The sequence below is a fragment of the Orcinus orca genome, chromosome 20, assembly GCF_937001465.1.
Source record: "Orcinus orca chromosome 20, mOrcOrc1.1, whole genome shotgun sequence".
In the NCBI taxonomy this organism is placed as follows: domain Eukaryota; kingdom Metazoa; phylum Chordata; class Mammalia; order Artiodactyla; family Delphinidae; genus Orcinus; species Orcinus orca.
In genome coordinates this window covers 40,938,354-40,959,225 of record NC_064578.1, presented here as the reverse complement: position 1 = coordinate 40,959,225, position 20,872 = coordinate 40,938,354, and the positions used below count along the sequence as shown (strand labels likewise).

Sequence of the window (20,872 nt, the reverse complement as noted above, 5' to 3'; positions counted from 1 at the left end):
CCTACCAGAATGATCAAAATTCAAGACTGATAATACAAAGTGTTGATGAGGGTATGAACTGGTACAACCACTGTAAACTGGTATAACCATTTTGGATAACTGTTGACAATATCCACCAAACCTGAACATAGCACACCCTCATTACCCACATATTACACTCCTAGGTATAAACCAATGGAAAAGGAACCATTTCATATATGCACCAAAACATATGTAAAAGAGTATTCAAAATGGTGTTACTCACAATGGGGGAACATCTGGCAATAATCCAAATATCCATCAGTAGTACAATAAAAAAATAAATTGTGGTATAATCTTACAATGGAATACTATACAGTAATAAAAAGGAATGCATTAGTTCTACACTGATTACACACAATGATGTTGAGTGAAAGAAGCTAGAAATAGGGACTTGCCTGGTAGAGCAGTGGTTAAGAATCCGCCTGCCAATGCGGGGGACACGGGTTCAATCCCTGGTCCGGGAAGATCCCACATGTCACAGAGCAACTAAGCCCATGCGCTACAACTACTGAGCCCACATGCAGCAACTACTGAAGCCCGCGAGCCACAACTACTGAGCACACGTGCCACAACTACTGAAGCCCACTCGCCTAGAACCCGTGCTCCACCAAAAGAGAAGCCACCGCAATGAGTAGCCCCTGCTCACCGCAACTAGAGAGAGCCTGCACGCATCAATGAAGACCCAATGTAGCCAAAAATAAAGTAAATTCATAAAAAAAAAGAAGGTACACATAAAAGAATATGTACTGTATGGTTTCATTTATATTAAGTTCACAAACAGGCAAAACTAATTTATGATGTTAGAAGTCAAGATGGTGATCACCTGGTGGGGAATAGGGGGAAGTTAGTGAGTGGAAGGGCCAAGAAGAGGGTGCTGCTGAGGAGTTGGCAATGGTTTATTTCCTGGTCTGAGGAGTTACAAGGATGGGTTTATTTTGTGACCATTCATCAAGCTGTATGCTTTTAATTTATGCATTAAACTGTATGTTTTTAACTTACGCAATTTTCATGATATATACTGCCGTAAGTTATAAAGTGTATTTCAAAATTTTAAAGAGACAGAGACTTATCAATCAAATGCAATGTTTAGACCTCCTAATATAAACAAAATAACTCTAAAAGGATACTTTTGAAACATTTAAGGAAATATTGGGTATTTTGGGGCTGGGTATTAAAATAGGATTTGTATTAAAAAATCAACATACACATCTGGGTAGCTCTTCTACTTAAGGAAGAATATTACTACATATTTATTTTCAAAATATAATAAACTTATACAACCAGAGCCATTTTATAGATTAAAAAAACTGAGGTATACACATAATTACCAGTCATTTACTGAGTACCTACTATGTGCCAGGGAGTGTACTGAGTACTTCAGTCCAAAGACCATGTACTTCCCTCTGTCTTGTTGTCCCTCCTACCCTCCGCCTTGCCATGTAGTTTTGGAACCTAAGTACCAATACAATTATGTTTCTAAGGGAAAATGGGTTCAATGCCACATAGTCAGGAGGAAACTTGGGAACCTGAGGAAGACGTTTTGTTGTCCCATCTCCATCTCTAGCCAGTCATTCACAAAGGTGGTATTGGGGGAAGGAAAGCAGGGGAAACTCTAGTACTGCAATATTAAACTAAACTGAAGACAATCCAATACCTGAAAATTCTGAATGGACCTTTTAGTAACTTTTGGGGTCAGTGTTATAAATATCAAGTATAACAATAACTGGTATGTGGTTTACTCCGAAGGTTCCTTAATAAAGCACTGAAAAACAAAGTCTGCTGCATTTGGTAGGACTGGGATGGGATGATGCTTTTTTCATCTTTCCCTGTCCTAACATGGAATGAAAAACAGCTCTCTTCCTTCTGCAATGAGGACAGGGTTTCTGAGATGACCTCATGACTTGATGAGCAGAAGAAAGGAACCAGGCCCTTCAATGCTCCAAGTAACATGATCGGTGCTTAATACATATAATCTCATTCAATCCTCCCCAAAATTTATGAGCTGAGCAATATTCTCACCAGGTTCATATGGGAAAGGAGGGTTAGCTTAGAATAACATCCCCAGGGTCACCCGGTTGGGCAGAGGTGGTGTATGGTCCAGGCCTGAGACTAGAGCACGAGTGCTCCCCAAGACAGAGTCGCCTCCAAGGCAGTTAACACAGCATGGGGACCTCAGCTGTGACAGTATTTCTGCCTGGGTACAGCATCTCTCTTGTTAAAAAAAACAAAAAAAAAACCTAATAAGCTTCCTGTCCACGAACAGAATTACTCTGTTTTCCAAATGATGAGAGGTCAACGTTTTTTTGTGTGTATGGTTAGACAATGAATCAGTGAGAAGGGGTAAGGATAAAAACTGGGCCCAATAACTATTAGACAGCTACCATTTATGGGGTGCTTATGATGTGCCAGGATCTTACATATGGTATTTAATTTAGTCCTTACAACAGTCCTGTAAAGCAGGTGTCTTAATTATCCTCATTTTAGAAATGACAAGGCCAAGCATAGAGAAGTGAGATAGTTTGCCCAAGGGGACAAATGCCATAAGTCAGAGAGCTCAGATTCAGTCCCAGGACTATGTGCTCCCAGAGCCAGGGCTCTGATACATGAAGCTATACTGCCCAGATCACACGAATGGGCTCAGTGAAGGACCAGTATGGCAACATAAAAGCAAAGGCAAGAGAAAAGAATAGTTATCAATACTGCAGAAACAGGCACATAACAGGCACATTAAACACAAACAATCAACCTGTTCTGCCCTCATGCAAAGACTACATGTGGTGTAGCGATGCACTCTCACTCTATAAGAAATTTATCACTGCTACTTGTGAGCACGTTTCTTTACAAAAAGTAGGGAATGAGAAATGCACAGGGTAGGCACCCTGAGAAAACAAGTCTCAACTCTGACCATAAGTGTACTAGGCAGCAGAACTGAGTGAAGCACAAATGAAATAAGCCAGAAAAACTACTGTGATTAAATTAGATATCAAGAAGGCTGTGCTTCCTAGCTAAGCTTAAGGCAAACAGTATGTGACAATGAAGAGAAAGTCCAAGAAACATACCGAAATAGAACATGTTAATCCATAATGCTCCGTAGACGGCAAATCCCACGAAGACAAAGAAGGATAAGTATTTAAAGTATTTAAAGAAGGTTAAAAGAAGAGTCACAAGATTCGAAAGTTGGAAAATAAGTCTTACGTGAAAGGTAATAATTACATGGAGGGGTTGGTATGACAACATTTTTTCTAAGGCACTCAGGCCAAACCCAGTGAGACGGTGTGAACAAATCTGGAAAATAACATACTGAGACTTCTCTGATGTAACAGGAAGAAGATTCTCACAGGATGTTGCCCATTGGAAGGAAGTCCCTAGGACAACTTGCAACCAATCCTATGAGTGTGAGTATTTTAAGAACATGAGAAAACATAATCCCTAAAATAGCAAAAGCTATCAAAATGAGTCTTTTAGCTTAAGACTAATCTATTCAGGTGGATGTGAAACTCTCTTCTACAGAACCAGAATCAATCATTAACCTCCTTCATAAATCTATCATAATTGTATATTTGAGAGTTTACTTGTTCATTGTCTAAAGCTTCAAGATGGCAGGGATGATACCTTTTTTTTCCTTTTTGTCCTCTGTGAAATCTGCGCCACCATCAGGATGGGATGATACCTTTTTATTGTGACAACAGTCTAAGAGTCTAACACAGCCCCTGGAACATAATATTTGCTCAATAAATATTTCTCAGTGAATTTCAACAAACAGTCTAGTTCTAGACCCAGAGAATGTTATCTTATTCTTGCCTGGATTACATGGTATGTCATTAAATTTAAGAACAGACACCTGAAATATAAAGACAAGGCTTTCTCCTCATATCAGATGAACTAGTGTCCTCCATTTCCATCACGCTCTCCTAAATATTTCCTAGTGTAAATGATAAATGATACATGTTAAATACTACCTAGCATGCTTCATCTACAATGTATGGCATTGAACTATTGTTAATAATGGTTAATGGCCTTAATAATAGGGGAAAAATCTTTCTTAGCAATCCCAGTTTTAAAAATATTTGAAATAAAAATAGAGACAATGACACAACATCAAACAGCTTCCATGGAGCTACAAAACTTTTTGCAAAGAGATACACTGCCTGCAAAGTGATTATAAATAAGTCTGCTGGTTAGCGAATTAAGTGTGTATTAAATATTTAAAACCGTATACATATATATATAGAGAGAGCCACACTATGGGATCAAACAATGGCATTTTAAGGCATAGTCTGTCAGGTTTTCATTTACATATTAATACAGTAACTTTCCCACAGTGACCTGTGTCATACCTATAAAACCTGGGGAGAGTGTTAAAACACGAATCAAGTTTTGTTAAGGGGTTAAAAGAGCTCTGCCACTGCCTAGCACTCACTATTGGTTATGGTGACTGGCTTAACTCTGAGTGGAAGCTTGATGTTCCCTCACAGCTGCAAGTAGAACAAATTGCTCTGTGACAGCTGGACAAACTATGCAAAAATATCTGCATCTTTACTATACTTAAACAACAAGCAGTTTATTCTCAAGGGGCAAAGTTTATTTAAGAAGTAATTATTTCTATTTATCAGCCTATCTTGATCAACTGAGAATGCCTATATTTTCTGAATACGTATTAGAATTGGCTTTTGTAAAAAATCAAGTGACAAAATTAAATTAAATGACCTTACTCTACACGATAGATTTATTTTCAAAAACAGAATCTTTCATAGGGAATTTTATTACTTTTAAGTTTTAAGAATCTTTTGCTGGAATATTGAGTACTTAACTGCCAAATTATTGAAATGTACTCTAAGCACTGAAAACTGCTATGAGTTTATACCCACATGAAACTGACGGATATAGACATTTTCTTATATTGCAACTAGACAAAATCTAGTCAAAAATAAGCCTAGGGCTTCCCTGGTGGCGCAGTGGTTGAGAGTCCGCCTGCCGATGCAGGGGACACGGGTTCGTGCCCCGGTCCGGGAAGATCCCACAGGCCGTGGAGCGGCGGGGCCCGTGAGCCATCGCTGCTGAGCCTGCGCTCCGCAACGGGAGAGGCCGCAACAGTGAGAGGTCCGCGTACCGCAAAAAAAAAAAAAACAAAAAAAGCCTATCATCCTAAGACTCAAGCTTAAAATTCATATTCTTTAACAAAGTAAGCAATACTCATGAAACCAGGAAGTGAAAGTTTCTTCGTGCTTAACCTATGTTTAAACAACTGCTATGAATTTTTAATTACTCCTACTTTTTTCTTTACTATAGAGTATTGTAACACAAGTATTAAAACTCTAGGATCATCACACTTACCTATAAGGCTTATCAGAATTATGGATTCGTCTGTGGTTTCTGACACCAACGTACGTTGTACTTGTATAATCACATACATCACATCTATACTGTTTCTGGACCGACGACTTATTCCCTGGACAAAGTATTTCACAGTTTTAGTGACGTGCTTTGATTAGATTAAAATGACAGCATTTACATTCCATTGTACATGAGTATTTATACCACACAGTACTAACATTTCAATGAAGGCTTTCTCACTGTTTAATAAAGTTAACAAGTTTGAATGTAGCTTTACAGGTTCTCCTACATCTGCACTATCAGTGGATATAAAGTGAATATCATCTGATCTGTAAACATAGATACATTGGGTTAGCTTCTACATAACCTTGTACAAAATTCTAAAATATAATGAACCTGATGCCAGCTGCCCTGCTGATTGTGTAACAGGTGAATTAACCAGAGATACACTGTTAATTTGAAAGGTGTTAGTCTAATCAATATTGGATATATTGTCTTAAGGAAACATTGATTTGCCAACAAGCTGTAATACTATAATACAACATTATAAAGTATGGCTACAAAGCATATCTAACAAACTCAATATAAAAAGCCCAAAGCTTTTTCACTCTGTAGGTTTCCTTTGTTTATAACTGTCAGCTATCAAAGCAACAACAGAAGGGAAAGCAATGGCAAAGTATTAAGTGCTATTTAATGTAGTATAATTATACCTAGTAAACTGACAGCTTACAAGGACTAACATGAATATGCAGCTCTCCGAAATCTAGGAAACATGGATCCATGGGAACAGGCCTTGTCACTAAACTCACTCTGCAACAACAGGGCTGGGGAATTCAAATCAGGGTAAGCTTGAGGCAATACAAGCAGAATGAGTTGGTCATAGGAAACTGTTCCTGAAGATACTCAGTGATTTCTTTACGCTTCTGTCACCACAAAGTCCACAGCCTATTCATAGCCTGACTGCTTTATATTCAGAAACAAAGCAAGCATAGAAGCTGAAGAACAAGACACGACAGGAAGAAAGCTTAGGTAGAACACAGCACACACTGCATAAAAGTAAAAGTGGTGATACAAAAGAAAACCCACATGGAAATTTTAGCAAAACAAAGAAAATCCTTAGGTTAAATTTAAGCTTTCTAAAATTAAAATTTCTTTTGCTAGTAACTATTTTTGCCAGGCAGAACAAAATGTCCTGATTTCCTGGTATAAATCTGTAACATTAATACACACACTAATCATAATTATAATCTAAGTATTGCTCTTAATTGGTAGGTTAAAAACTTGGACTTGATAAGTGGCACTGCTCCAGATACAGTTAAAAAAAAAAACAAACTCTGAAAAAATGAAGTGTGAAATATTGGATAATGGTTTTGTGTGAGAAATATTACAGATCAATGACAACTAATAAAAATGACAGATGGAAAAACTTAATATAGCACAGAATGAGAGCCTGTGCTACTTCAAGCAACTGTTTCCAATGGAAAGAATATTGGATTTAAATTTCAAAAACTTGGGCTTAGTCTCTGCTCTGCCACTTAGTACCAATGTGATCATGGGCAAATTATTTCACCTCTTAAGGACTCAGTTTATTCATCTACAAAATGGAAATACTGGAACCTCCCAGCATGGTTTGGTAAGCCCAGGAGCATGTTGTACTCCTCCTTCACCGCAGTCTGTACGTTACCTGCATGTCTGGGTCAAGTCTGACCCATCACTAGCTGGAGACTCCCTGAGGGTAGGGATCTGCCTGTTTTGCTTACACAGAATCCCCAGGACTTGGCAAATTACAGATTTACAATAAAGAACAATTTAATTAAATTTCATGAAGAAACATCATATGAAAGTGCTTTGCCCAGAGCTCTCAGAGCACCTGTGGTGTTTGCTGACATACCTGTCAGTACAGTTTTGGGTTCCTCACTGGGCTGGGTACCTCGAAGGCAGTGACACCTCCACCACACTCCAAGCACCTAGCACAGTATCCAGCTCAAGATGGGCACTCCATGCCTTCTGGCAGAACAAATGTCTGAGGTACTATTACATTGGATCTCTGAGTCAAAAACGTGCCACAAGTTATCAGTGCTATTGTGATGGATGAAGACTGGAAGCCACAGAAGCATGCATCTCCCCTCTTGTTTAGTTTATTAAAGGGTTAAAAAAGTTTTGATAAACATGAATTATTTTTATCTTCTTTGTGAGCTAGAAACTTGTTCTTTGGCCTGAAAACTAGATTTTGAGAAATCTAATACCGAATCAATAAAGTATCAGTATAGATGTAAGTACGCTGGAGGTTATCAGCCGTCTGAATTGTTACACTACCACGATAGAGAACAGCAAATAGAGCCAAGTGGAGGTGTGGGGGTGGGGAGGAGAGGCATGGCAAGCAACTTAAAATCCATACGTGTAGCCCTAAGAAACAGAGCATGTGCCACAAAGAAGAGAGGCTGCAAAATGGAATGTGGTGGATAGACGCTAATGCCATGAAGCTCAAATTGGTTATTTTAATTTTGAGCTGACATTTCAATATTTTTAATTCAAATCGTGCATTTTAATTTGTTAACCCATTTGGCCAGTTTAAAATTATTGTTTTTAGAGATGGTGCTAGAAAAGACATATTCTACCACTGGTAGTAACCACAGTTGGGGCCACTGAGTGAGTAGTACTTACTTTATTCCTTCATTAGGGATTTATGGCCCAAAGATATCAAATGTTTTAATGTCTCCTTTAAAGGGGATATGGAAACATAATGAATTAAAATAAAAGTAGGCATTTAGGGCTATTTTTTAAAAAGGAAACAAAACAGTTTTAGCTCAGCCATCTATGGCAGGAACAGATGCTATGTCATAAACTCCTTTTGTTTTGGACAGTTTTACAGGGATGACATCTGTTTGACAAGGGAATTTTGGTGCTGCAGCAGTATCAAAATCAGTTCTTTCAGAAACATTCTAGAACCAGTTTTGCTTTCTGGGGTCAGTTTAATGAAACATTATGGTAAAACACTTTACTCTGCAGTTGTTCCTAACTTTAATTCTTAGGAAATCTAAAAAGGAAAGTCACTCCAGTATATTTTACTTCCCATAAACACTATGTACTACACTTGAGACATTTAAAGTATATCAATTTAAGTGAGATGATGCAAGGAAGCACAGCTTATTACACTTTAATTCTCCGGATGTGGCATCCGCCTTTTCATGGAACTCTAATTAAATCTTTTGATTCTAATATTCCTATTAGCAGAAACTCGGCTGACTGATACCTAACCAGTACATAAAAACAGCCTGTGTTGTTTTTTTAAATAATGCAGATGAAATCTGGCAGTTACACTTGGATAAGAATAAGATCACAGCAGGAAGCCTCAGTTAAAGATTGAGGTGGGGGCCTACCATCTGCAAAAGCTACGTTCTCAGTGGGTCAGCTGGTACTGAGAAAGGAAAGGAGGCTTTCTTTCTGTGCTGCAGCTTCCCTGGCTTGCTGGCATGTCATCTCAGGGTTTCTGCTGTACTTGGCTCTTATAGGACAGCATACATTGCAGAGTATATCTACCTATACAGTTGAGGCTGAGTACTTACTAATACAGTACTTCATTTAGTACTCAGAGATAAAATTCACTCACACAGTTTAAAAATAGAGGCATATAGATGGGAGCTTTAGTCCTGAAAATAACCCACATGACAACGAAGGGCATTTTTTACTTCATGTGCTAATCAATATCGTCTATACAAAAAAATGCAGATACCTTCCTGAACACATTTTCCATCAGTTTTATCACTGGAAATTCTTGACTCATTAGAAGTTGCTATTGACAAGGTATCTGGAAGACTGTGTTGCTCTCTCTCATGGTTCCTCAGTTGACTCTAAAAAATTGAGAGAAATTAATATGTAATTTTCAATAAACATATTTACACAGTTACTAGGAGGCTGTAGAAGGAGTTAACTGCTTTCGTCGCCTAGTACCTAGAACACACTACCAATATTTAAAAATCAAACGTGTTAAAAGATTACTTGAAACATTTGACAGCTTATGGAAAGAAATACACTAAGGAAAACACAATCTTATCAAAAAGGCAGTTCCTCTTTTCACATTCTCTGAAAGGAAGCCACCACTGTCTTAGGGAGTGCTTATGCATGGCATGTGTATGCTTCCTGAAACACTGGTGAGCCCAGAGGAAAGAGCAGAGTGTTCAGAATAACTCAGTACTTTCACAAAAATAAATCCAATCAGTTAACTTCTGCACTTCAGCTGATTTCTGCCTTTAAATATCAACGAAATTTGTAAAAGAGACTTAGTTGGAACTGCGACTCCAAGGACATCTTCCCCCTTACGCCCACCCCCATGAATCAAGAGTGCAGCAGCGGGCTTCCCTGGTGGTGCAGTGGTTGAGAGTCCGCCTGCCCCGGTCCAGGAAGATCCCACATGCCGCAGGGCAGCTGGGCCCGTGAGCCATAGCCGCTGAGCCTGCGTGTCTGGAGCCTGTGCTCCGCAACGGGAGAGGCCACAACAGTGAGAGGCCCGCGTACCGCAAAAAAAAAAAAAAGAGTGCAGCAGCAAAAGCAGCTCCTGGAACTTGCCTTTGCAGCCCATTTGAATGGCTACTTGTCCAGTGGCCAGAGGCCATTTCAGAATTTCATGAGAGCAATCCAAGAGGCAGTGAATCTCAGACTCAAAGGCTTTTTAATTCCTGCTTACCTGTTTACTACCAGCTGGACCCCAACTCTGGCTAATCTGAGAAAAAAGTTGACATCCCAGTTAGCCCTTTACAATACACTTTTTTCCCCCGCAAACAGTCAACTGGCATATTGAAGAAAAGTTCTAAACCAATGATTCAATGAACACAAGTTGCCTTTACAAAAACAGTATTTTCATACTGGTTGCTGGTTTTAGGTGGCACTTAAAATGAAAATCACGGTACTTGAAGGTACTGTAAACTTCCCATAAAATATAACATACATGGCTCTATTTCCACTGTGCTGTCTTTCATTAAGTCCCATACAGTCCATTTTTGCTTGTGCAAGGATATAAATCACTGTTGGTTGGTTGTGTAGCAGCTGAAGTGAATGACTTGCATTTTGGGGCCACGTAAGATGAAAAATAGGTATTTTTCTGCATCGATCACATAGGGTTAAATTTGTGTAAGTCAAATGAGTGTACAATGTTCCTCCACTGTACATCCCTTGTAATTCCCTTGCACTTTAAAATCAACACACTTTAAGAAAGATATACACTTGGAAACACTAAACCAATAAACACAGGGCCTGTAAAGGAGGCGGCAGGCAGGGGGAAAAAGTCCTACACCAGACAACTCAGACTTCAGTCCCAACTTTAATACTAATTAGTTGGGATCCCATGGGCAGATTACCAAACTTTTCTGGGGCTCAGTTTCCTTACCTATAAAATGAGGTGGGTGGACTGTATCTACAAAGCTCCCTCCATGCTCTAAAATTCTAAGGTTCTCCGAATGATTTCATGAACCAATGCCTACCTTATAATGGAAGGATTCTTCACACTGCTTGCACTGGTATATTCTTGTTTTACAGTGGTTGATCATGTGGCTCTCCAGGTCTTTGCTGTTGTCAGCTATGTGCTCACAGATAGGACACTGATAGGGCTGTCTCTGTCGATGGACTCGCAAGTGCTGCTTGATGTAGCCCTTGTTACCGCTGGCGTAGTGACACAGGCGGCAGCGGTAGGGCCGGTCAGCGTTTGGGATGTACTCCACAACGTTGCTTCCTGACAAACTTGTATCACTGCTGGGTTGGCACTGGGCATTATCCTGCAATTCTTTCAAAATGTCATCATCGGAAGCGTTTTGGTCTGTCCTTTCCCTTAATTTTTCAATCACGGTGAGTAAGGACATGCTGATGCCTGTCTTAACTTGCCCATCTGACAATTCCTGCCTACCCTCTGGGAGTGCTACTAAGGTAGAGTTGCTTTGGTTGAAACTAGTCAATCCCTCCGAAGAGCTTTTAAGTGGTGACATCATTTTAGAATACGTTGCCAATGTACCATCTACTTGCCTTTGTCCAGTGTCTGGATCTAAAAGCTTTATATTCCCGTAGTGCCCAAGGTTGGCTCGTGTTAGCTCTGCAGCTCTTATAGGCATGGTGACCAGGGCTTCTGCAGCTAATGAGTGTAGTCTGAGAGACTCAGAATTTGTCCTTCTTCGGCCTGGTGGGGCATTCTCATCAGTAGTCAGTCCTTTATTTATTAACTCACTGTCTTTCTTCTCTGTATTGCTCCAGCCTATGATCAGCCCCCCAATATCGACAGTGCATTTATCAGCATGATAGACTTCATCTCTTCCTTCACATCCAATCTTGGCTTCTGTCTGGCTCAAGGTTTTCCCCTCTTCAATTTCAGCATTCATGAGGAAATGTTTCTGCGAAAGAGTCTCTTCAGCACTTGGCAGACGCTCCACTATCACATTAACATGACCTTTTTTATTTGGGCTACTGCTAATGATTTTCTGTGCTGATGAAAGTAGGCTATCAGCAACCAGGTTCTCCTCTGCGTCCGAAATCACCTCCAGCATTTCTTCCTCATTAGGGTCAAGGGTAACTGACTGACTTAGATGAACACCCCCTTCCACACTCTGTTCTAAAGGAGACGAAGATGATAATGACTCTGAGCTGCAAATCTGCACTTGTACTGTCGGCCCGTTGTGGATACTCAGTTCATTGTCTCCAATTGCAATGACTACTGCGTGGACCCCACCAGGTGCAGCGGCCACTGAAGAATCCAGCAAGCCTAGGGGCTCATTTTCATTTTCAAATATTGGATAGGAGCAATCAACCTCCCCAGCATGTTTCCAAGCATGTGTTTTCAACATTCTCTGCTGGCCACAAGTGTAACTACAAAACAAGCATCGATACATGCCATACTGTTCATAGGCATACCACTTCCTCCTACCCATTTCTGCCACAGATGCCGTTTGGATGGTATGAGTCTGTGGGCTGTCCACACTGACTGGGATGTCAGGAATGGTTTCATTATTTCTTCCTGAGGTTCTCTGACACAAAGAGTTGGTGGGGCTTACGCATTGCTGGGCTTTGGATTGAGTGTGACTGTTGGCATCGTTTTCGTGGTCATTTACCACATGAGCTTCAAGTTCCTCTTGGCTTTTAGATGTAATATGGCACTCTGCGCACATTAGTATCACTTCATTCTGCTGACCGTGCTGCTTGATATGATCTTTTAACACAGAAAAAGATGATGACAGAAACTTACAAAGGCTACACTGGTAAGACATAGCCTTCCCATCGTTCTGGGCAAGAGAGTCAGGGGTAAAATGTATTTGTGACATCTCAGCCCTTCTATTATCAGCAGCAGGTGACTGGGTTACTTTAGCTGGAATCTCACAAGATTCTTGACTTTCAAGAGAGTGTGTTGCAGCACTTGAACGTGACCGTTTTTTGCCAATTAAAAGACATTTTTGTGACTTTTCATGTTCCACTATCTTGCTTAACTTCTGAATAACATGGATTAATGGATCTGTTTTAGCTTTTCTTTTTTCATCAACTTCCAGTGATGAACTGATGACAGTTTTGGCAGTCAACATAGCTTCCTGTTTCCCGATACCTGGCACCAACATGGCGACACTGCTGCTTTCTTCCATATCTAAAAAGGAGAATATATGACAGAAAGAATCACCAGGTTACAGTATCATTACAGGCATATAATTCAGGAAATCTAAACTACTCTTAAATTTAAGCTAATCTAAGTATTTTCTAACCTGGGAGTTCCATATCAATACACCTGGCTATCCTCAACAGAGACTTAAATTGCTTACAATTTTTCTTTGGAATGCTGTCCCCTATCAAGACTGATGATTGAGGTGTTTCCATCCTTCATTTCTTTCTTTGGAAATGACTTTTAACAATCTACAGCTCCTTTTTTCTCCACTTTCTTTCCCCTAGACATCTAGCTGGACCTAATCAGTACTCCTTCTCTTTTGCACAATGCCAGAAAAAAAAAAAAAAAAAAGACTGCTATTCCATTATCAAAGGAATACAGCCATTCCCAGGGCATGTGGAACCACCTCAAGTTATTATGAAATACTATTCTGTAAAGCCAACACATGACTGATACAATTCTTGGGAGACAACTTCTTGCACCAAATATAATTGTGGTTTTATTACTAAAACCATGTTTGTTTGTTTTTTCTCCCTAGATCTTTGGAATTGTGAAAATATGGGCATGTAACCTATTGTAAAGGGAACAGTGTATTTTGAGAAGTATTATGCAAATGAAACTAAATAAAAGCAATGATCCAGTTCCTTCTTTTACTTCCTTTGATTTATTTTCCTGAAGATAAACCACAAACTATGCTGTGGTTTTTTCTAGAGGTCATATTAGTGGTCAACTATTACTCATACACACATACATTTTTTTTTTCTGAAAGGGAAAGGGGTATCGGAGAAGGAAAAAATTGATATCCTAGTCGTGTTATAGGTCTAAAAAAGCACAGAGGCCTTAAAAATGTCATTTCCTACAGGTTATCTGTAGGTTGTAGTAATGTGTTATGGCCGAGGAAGTCATTAACATAAAATGCTTATCTTTCAGCCTAAATCTTGAACACTCTATTTCCTGGCAGTACTTTCATTTCAAACATTTCCTTTGGCTTAAAGTGAGATTAATTTGTTGACCTGGATCACGTTTTTAAGTTTAGACTTTTTTCCAGCAACAAGTTTTGTTTTTCCACATTTTAGGTGCATTCTGGAATCTTACTCACAACATTCAATAAATGCCAGCTAAATTTCTAGTGGCACTAGCTACAGACCAAAGATCGTACTGTTCTTAAACCTCATTCACAGGCTCTGAATTCTCTTCAGGAGGCGAATCCTGGCTCCTCTTCCCTCAAATGGCTGAATCAACATATAGGGGCCCTTTAGCCACTGCCAAGATCATACCTAAACTCCTGCAAGACCTCACCAGTGCTCTGACCAGCTGCAGGCCCAGTTCTCCCACATCAACTGACAGCAGTTATGGATTTTCCTCTCTTATTTTCTACTCTTTGTGGCACACTAACTTTTCTATACCCAGATCCATGTCATGCAAAAAGGTAAACATTTTACTCTCAGCTTCTTTAGTACTACTTCTTCCCTCTGTCCTGATACCCTGCTCTGTGCGATCAGCTTTTTTCTCTTCCACTAGTAGCTGCACTCCCAGCAGGGAATGCATTCCACAGCCATTACAACAATGACGGCTATGCCAGCTCCCCAAGGCCAGTGGCCCTTTAGCCACTGTCTCCCCTAAACAACCTGAGGGCATTACCTCAAAAGACTAGCTCCTTTATACCTTTCTCAAGTAGGAAGAACAGAAATGTTTTTAAATCTCTACACTCAACCTTAAGTTACTAAAGAAGGGACCAGTGGGGGAAACAATGTTTCTTTAGAAAAACGCTTTGTGACTTCATAAGTCACCTTACTGCCGGAGAATTCCACATTTTTAGGCCAAGGGAAGCTTTGGCTCTTCTTGTGATTACTGATTTCCCTCTAGGGTCATTCACTTAAGGCTTTATTTCTCTCAATTCAATTGTTAAATGCAAATTTCTTAAATATTTAATAGCTAATAGGAATCCCTGAACATTTAATTTCTTACATAAGATTTGGTGCACTACTATAGATGGAAGGTCTCCTTCCCATGAAATGTGACATCCACGTAGGCTGACTGATAATCTGGAGGTTAACCAGTGAATATTTGCTCAACAGACTTTGCACACCCACAGGGTTACAAAGGTGACTCATTATCCTTCTTCTATTTAATGACATAATAGGAGGGAGTCAGAGCAGTGCAAATTTGCTCCCCGTGGATATTTCAGTGTGTACCTTAAAAAGAAAGCAAAATGAAGAAGAGGAGTTCATCTTATCTCAAGAAAAAAGACTAATATAAAAGAATCTGACAAAACATTCAGATTTTAAAGCTGTGTCTGCTCAGGCATTAAGAGCTAATGGAAATCTGCAGCAGATGCTCCAATTTTCCCTGAACATTTATGTAAGTATCTCATTTTAGAGGCTGCATACATTTGAGGATAAGTACGGAAATGGCACCTATAAAACAGATATGACAACATAAAATACATCAAGAAACACCTGAAAAAGCATTTGTGGTCCACATGGCAAAGTCGATGCACAAGTCTCATTAAAACAAAAGGCTTTGTTAAAAAAAGGTTAGATAAACAGCTCATAATAAAGTATACACAGAGAGGAAGTTAAGTTGAATATTGGCCAACTCAAATTTTTCACCAAAATTTCACTTAGGCCACCAATGTGCGTGTACGTGTGTGTGTGTTGAATACATATGGGATTATATGTTGTGAAGTAAAATTTGAATAATAAAAGAGATAAAAATAAGGAGTACAGATTCAATCCTAGTGGCTCAAGATTGCCGACAACCTGGATTATGATAATCTGCATACTATCCATGACCTCCAAGAAGAAATCAAGGTGAATGAAACCTAAAAAAAAAAAAAAATTACCAAGGGGGAGTGGGGGCGAGTGAACAGGTTGAGGATATAAAATAAGAACAGCAAATTTTCTAGCTGGAATCATGAGCATCTAGGAGTTCATTATATTATTCTTTCTACTTGTGTAAATGTTTAAAATTTTTAAAAATAGAAAGTTAAAGGACTTCCCTTGTGGCACAGTGGTTAAGAATCTGCCTGCCAATGCAGGGGACATGGGTTTGATCCCTGGTCCGGGAAGATCCCACATGCTGCAGAGCAACTAAGCCCGTGCGCCACAGCTACTGAGCCCGTGCTCTAGAGCCCACAAGCCACAACTGCTGAGTCTGCATGCCACAACTACTGAAGCTCGTGCGCCTAGAGCCCATGCTCCACAACAAGAGAAGCCACCGCGATGAGAAGTCTGTGCACCGCAATGAAGAGTAGCCCCCGCTTGCTGCAACTAGAGAATGCCCCCGTGCATCAACGAAGAACCAACGCAGCCAAAAATAAACAAATTTATTTATTTATTTATTTATTTATTATTATTATTATTTTTTGCGGTACGTGATCCTTTCACCGTTGTGGCCTCTCCCATTGCGGAGCACAGGCTCCGGATGCGCAGGCTCAGCGGCCATGGCTCACAGGCCCAGCCGCTCTGCGGCATGTGGGATCTTCCCGAACTAGGGCACGAACCCATGTCCCCTGCATCGGCAGGCGGACTCTCAACCACTGCACCACCAGGGAAGCCCAAATAAATTTATTAAAAAAAAACATTTTGTACAAGGCACCAAGCCAAGTACCAAGAAGAATTGAAAAATTTTTAAATTTATAATACTCACAGAGTTTAAAACTAAGTTAAATGGATAAGACTAACATATTTAGAAGTTAAAAAGAATTAACAGCTTTAAAATAACCCAGCTGTACACAAGGTGAAATAGTCAGAAGGCAACATCCAATGACCAAATCCTAACAGAGACTGAAGAGCTCATTTTGGTCTAGGGAGGGAAGAAAAGGCTTTTTGAAGAGGTAAGATGCACACTGTATTCCAAAAGAAGAGCATGCTGGACGTCACCCGTTTGCCCCTCTGGGCTGTCTCCTCTTTTCCACTCTGCTGTCTATCCCAGGAGGGATTATATCATTAGGCTCCCACGCCCTCTGGTTGAGTTATGCCAATGGGGAGCCATGACAGGAGATAAGAAGGCAGCAAAGGGAGATCAAGACATTCATTTCCCTGGTTTCCTCCCTCTAGGTCACCTTGAAGTGGCTGTGTTCCTCAACAAAAGGCCATTCTCTCCAGGCAGGCTATTCTACAGGACTCTCCCTTCTCCTGATGCTGCTAGCTCCAGATGACAGAATTATTCCTGTGGTTTGCCTATACAAATCCTACACCTTTATAAGTATCTTTGTAAATACATCCTCTCTGAATTATCCTAATCTGAGAGTGCCATTTTGCTTTCTTGGAATTTGCTGACAAGAAAGCAGCTGTAACATTAGATTTTCAGAAGCGAGAATAAGCATGCTATCTAGGGATTAGTGAAAAGATCAGTATGACTGAACAATAAGGTTTACTAGGATGAGGAAAGACTACAGGCATCAGCAAAACACGGGTTTTCTCGTTTGGAATCTTTAGACATAACATTCGACCAAATATATCAAATTGTTATAAATAAATAAACAAACAAACAAATAAATAAATAAAAGTTGTATCCCAAGCCAGAAAAGTTCTACAGCCTTCTCCACTGAGTCTCAAGTCTTCCCTAAACAACGGACTCCCATAGGCAAAAGCTTATAATTAATATCTTTCCCAAAAATAGAGCCAAATTATTTCAGTTGTCTTTATTTCCTTACAATTTGCTATTTGGCTTATTTGTACATCTAATTAGTTCCTTTCAGTTATAGCAGTATGGTTATCATATGTAAAATCAAGTTGAACAATTCATGGGGGCTTGGGTAGAACTAGAGAAAGGCCGTAATTTTCTGTGAACGTACAAAGACAGTTAAGTATGTTATATAAAGAACCTTTTCTTTCAGACTAAGAATTTGTTCTTTCCAATTAGAAAAAAATTGTGTTATAGAAGTAACGGCCAATTCCTCGTTCTTCCATATTATCGTAATTGTAAAATATAAAATGTTCATTTTGCTCCAGCCAAAAGAAGGCAGGGGACATAGCTCATGGGTCCCTCTCCTAGAGGAACCTCAGCTGTGTGACCTTAGGCAAGTCACTGTTTCTGAGCATTTTACATTCTACAGATGTAAAACAAGAGTTGTGCTGGATGAACTTTCATGTTCCTGTCCTATAAACTGTCTATAAAAAGTTACCTTGAAACTGCTTACACGTTATTTATAGATTTACCTTACTAACGTCAGCTGTAATTTACTTGAATTAAAATCTCCTTAGCTTAATTATTAATTGCCCACCAAGAAAAAACCAAGTGCAAATATCAATGTATATGAATTTCATAGTATAAAATTTCTTAGCTGGCATCTAGCCTGAGAGAATATTTGAATTTCGCAGCTGCAATTAAGACACAAGGTCTAACTAATGTTAACCAATATTCAGATTTAACATTTACTGAGCACCTATAACGTGCCCAGCAATGTGCAGGAGACTACCAAAATAAGTAAGAGGGAACCCTTGCCCTTGAGGTGCTCACAGACCAGAGAGTGGTGCCAGTGTAGATTCTGTGTATTACTCATGAAATTCCTGGTAATACTGGCCTCTTTATTTGCAGATAAGGAATCTGAGGTTCACAGATGCAAAGTAATAGCTAGTTTAAGAACTGGAATCCAAGCCTATCTGATTCTAAATCCATCCTTTCTTAATACACCAATTTTCCTCTTAATTCTCAGTGTGAACAAAAAAATGTATAAAGTATAAATAATGAAAAGAGCAACAGCCTCTTACAGCTAGGCAGTATCAAACATGTATGTTTGAGCTTCATTAAGTCTTTGGGACAGGCTAGGTGGGTGTTACACAACTCTACAAATAAGGAAACACTCAGTGCCGTTTAAGTGACTTACCCAAGGTTACATGGCTGTTAAGTGGCAGAGCCTGTGTCTTTCAAATCAATTCCCGAAATTAATACGGTCCCCTGGATCGATCTTCAAAATCCAGCTGTGGCCAAGAACGAAAGTATATAGTATCAAACATTTCTCTTTCTTGGTGAAACAAAGTAATGATTTTTTTTTCTGGCAGTGAAAAATTGCCCAATATTGCACGTCAAAAAGAAATTCAGAGGAATGTCCACGCAACCCATTACGTGACGCAAATTTACATAATTTACCTAACAAGCAGATTTCAGGATTTTGCACCAGTTAGAAAAAATAGCTCTGGAAACTTCTCCAGTAATTGTGCATTATTGGAGAAGTTTGTGCATTTTAGCTCAGAATTTATCTAATTAACTCAAAATACTATTGGTTTTACTGATAACACTTTCTAATAAATAAGAAACAATAAATTGTATATTGCCATTTTAATCTTAACCAGAACTACAATCTAAAGGGTGACTGCAAACTTCCAGCAATTCTACAACTGAACGGCATCATGAAAGATAAAACACAGTGGACTGACCTATGTATCTTCTAAGGCACTTTCCTGCCCTGGTCCTACATTTCTTTCCTACTGTTTCTTATACTACCTAGAATGAATCTAAAAGATCAAAGAATGGTATTCATTTCACCTAGAATGCAACTTTATCGATTATGGTTAAGTAAATAGTTTACTGCCAGGGCAGAAAGCACGTATTTGGCTTTCCCCTGAAATTAATTTTAAACGAGTTAGTGAAGTAAAGAAATGAAGGGCCAGGCTTTCTCTTTTAATCAGTAATGCAACCCATACACTGAATCAGAGCAGAGTACTGAAGAAAGTACAAACTCAAAGAACAAATTCAATTACTGATAAATCCAGTAATTGCCGGATAGGAGAGATGCAGACTGGCAGCAAATTACAGCCCACTGCAGTACTAAAAAGATCGCCTACGGGGTGGGATGGTGGCCTCTGCCTAATTAATCATCCAGGCCTTCCACACACAAACCATTCACTACGGAAGCCCCCAGGTCTTACACGGTGGGAGCTTTTCCCAATGATCTCCGTGATCTCTGGGGAGACCATTTCAGGGAGGAGGTTCGAAATAGGTGCAGAACACCAGAACGGCGTCTGTGTACTAGCTTTTCCTACACCAAGCAGTGGCTTGGGAGATGCGGGTTGAGAAAAGTAATCAACAGACGCGGTGAGGACACCGTCGTTCGCTCCATCCCAAAAGGCCTACGCTGTTGCACACGTGCAAAGGGGAGGGAAGCGACACCCGGCGGGCCTGCCTGCGGGCCAGGCTGGTGAGAGTACGCGGGCAGCGGCAGGTTCCCCCCCAACCCCCAAGGTGCAGGGCAAGCCCGGGGTCTCCACAGGCCTTGCTGTGGGCGGCACAGAGGACTAAAAAGGGACAAGGAACTTGGGGCATGTGGCCAGCATCGGGCGGGTGTCTGCCGGCTGAGGAGGAAGCCGGCGCCGGTAGAGGCCTGAGGGGAGGACGCACATGGCCGGCGGCGGCGCTAACAGCGGGCGGAGGGGCGGCCCCGGGGCGCGGTACCTGCGGTCGGGCGGCGGCTGCTGCTTCCGCGAGCCTCCTTTGGCCGGCCAGGAGCCCGGCCGTGCCCTCACCCTCGTCCTCGCCCACCTCTCTCCCTGCTCTTTTCCCTCTTTCCCCCCCGCTTTTCCCTCCTCATCCGGAGCTCCAAAATGGCGGCGCTTGGGACGGATCACGTGAGCCGCGGGCAGGTCAGGTGACCCGAGTGGCGGGCGGAGGGGGCGGGGCGATGCTTAGGCCCCGCCCATGGGCATCCCGGGACGCCGGCTGGGCGGGCGCAAAGAGGATACCCTGCCAGCTCACTGCAATCCCTGGCTCCTGGGTGAGCTTAAGGCGCGGGTTGTCGGGCTCCCACGGCCCAAGCGTGGCCTTCTGAGTGGTCGTTGGGTCTAGAAGTCAGTGAGTGCTCACTTTGGAGTCTCCCCACGTCGCCCAAACCTGCTGTGGGCTAGGTTTCCTTTCCCTCATTGGCTCTCAGCAGTGGGCGTTGACATT

At 40.7% G+C, this 20,872-nt stretch overlaps 1 protein-coding gene across 5 annotated transcripts in view; it reads right to left on the bottom strand.

Annotated features, from left to right (window-relative positions):
- Positions 1-20,539, bottom strand: part of ZNF507 (zinc finger protein 507) — a 47,661-nt gene extending 27,122 nt beyond the window's left edge. For 2 of the 5 annotated variants that reach the window (XM_049702857.1, XM_004284859.3), the window contains exons 1-5: positions 20,381-20,539; positions 18,816-18,909; positions 10,833-12,967; positions 9,089-9,206; positions 5,356-5,470 (exon numbers count right to left, since the gene is read on the bottom strand). In XM_049702857.1, coding sequence (XP_049558814.1) covers positions 5,356-5,470; positions 9,089-9,206; positions 10,833-12,965 — 2,366 coding nt within the window. In that variant the 5' untranslated portion in view covers positions 12,966-12,967; positions 18,816-18,909; positions 20,381-20,539. Of the gene's footprint in view, positions 1-3,633; positions 3,732-5,355; positions 5,471-9,088; positions 9,207-10,832; positions 12,968-14,950; positions 15,178-18,815; positions 18,910-20,380 lie in introns of all 5 variants that reach the window. The other 3 variants (XR_004479588.2, XM_033415008.2, XM_004284858.3) reach the window with 3 other exon arrangements.
- Between the last annotated feature and the right edge of the window lie 333 nt (positions 20,540-20,872).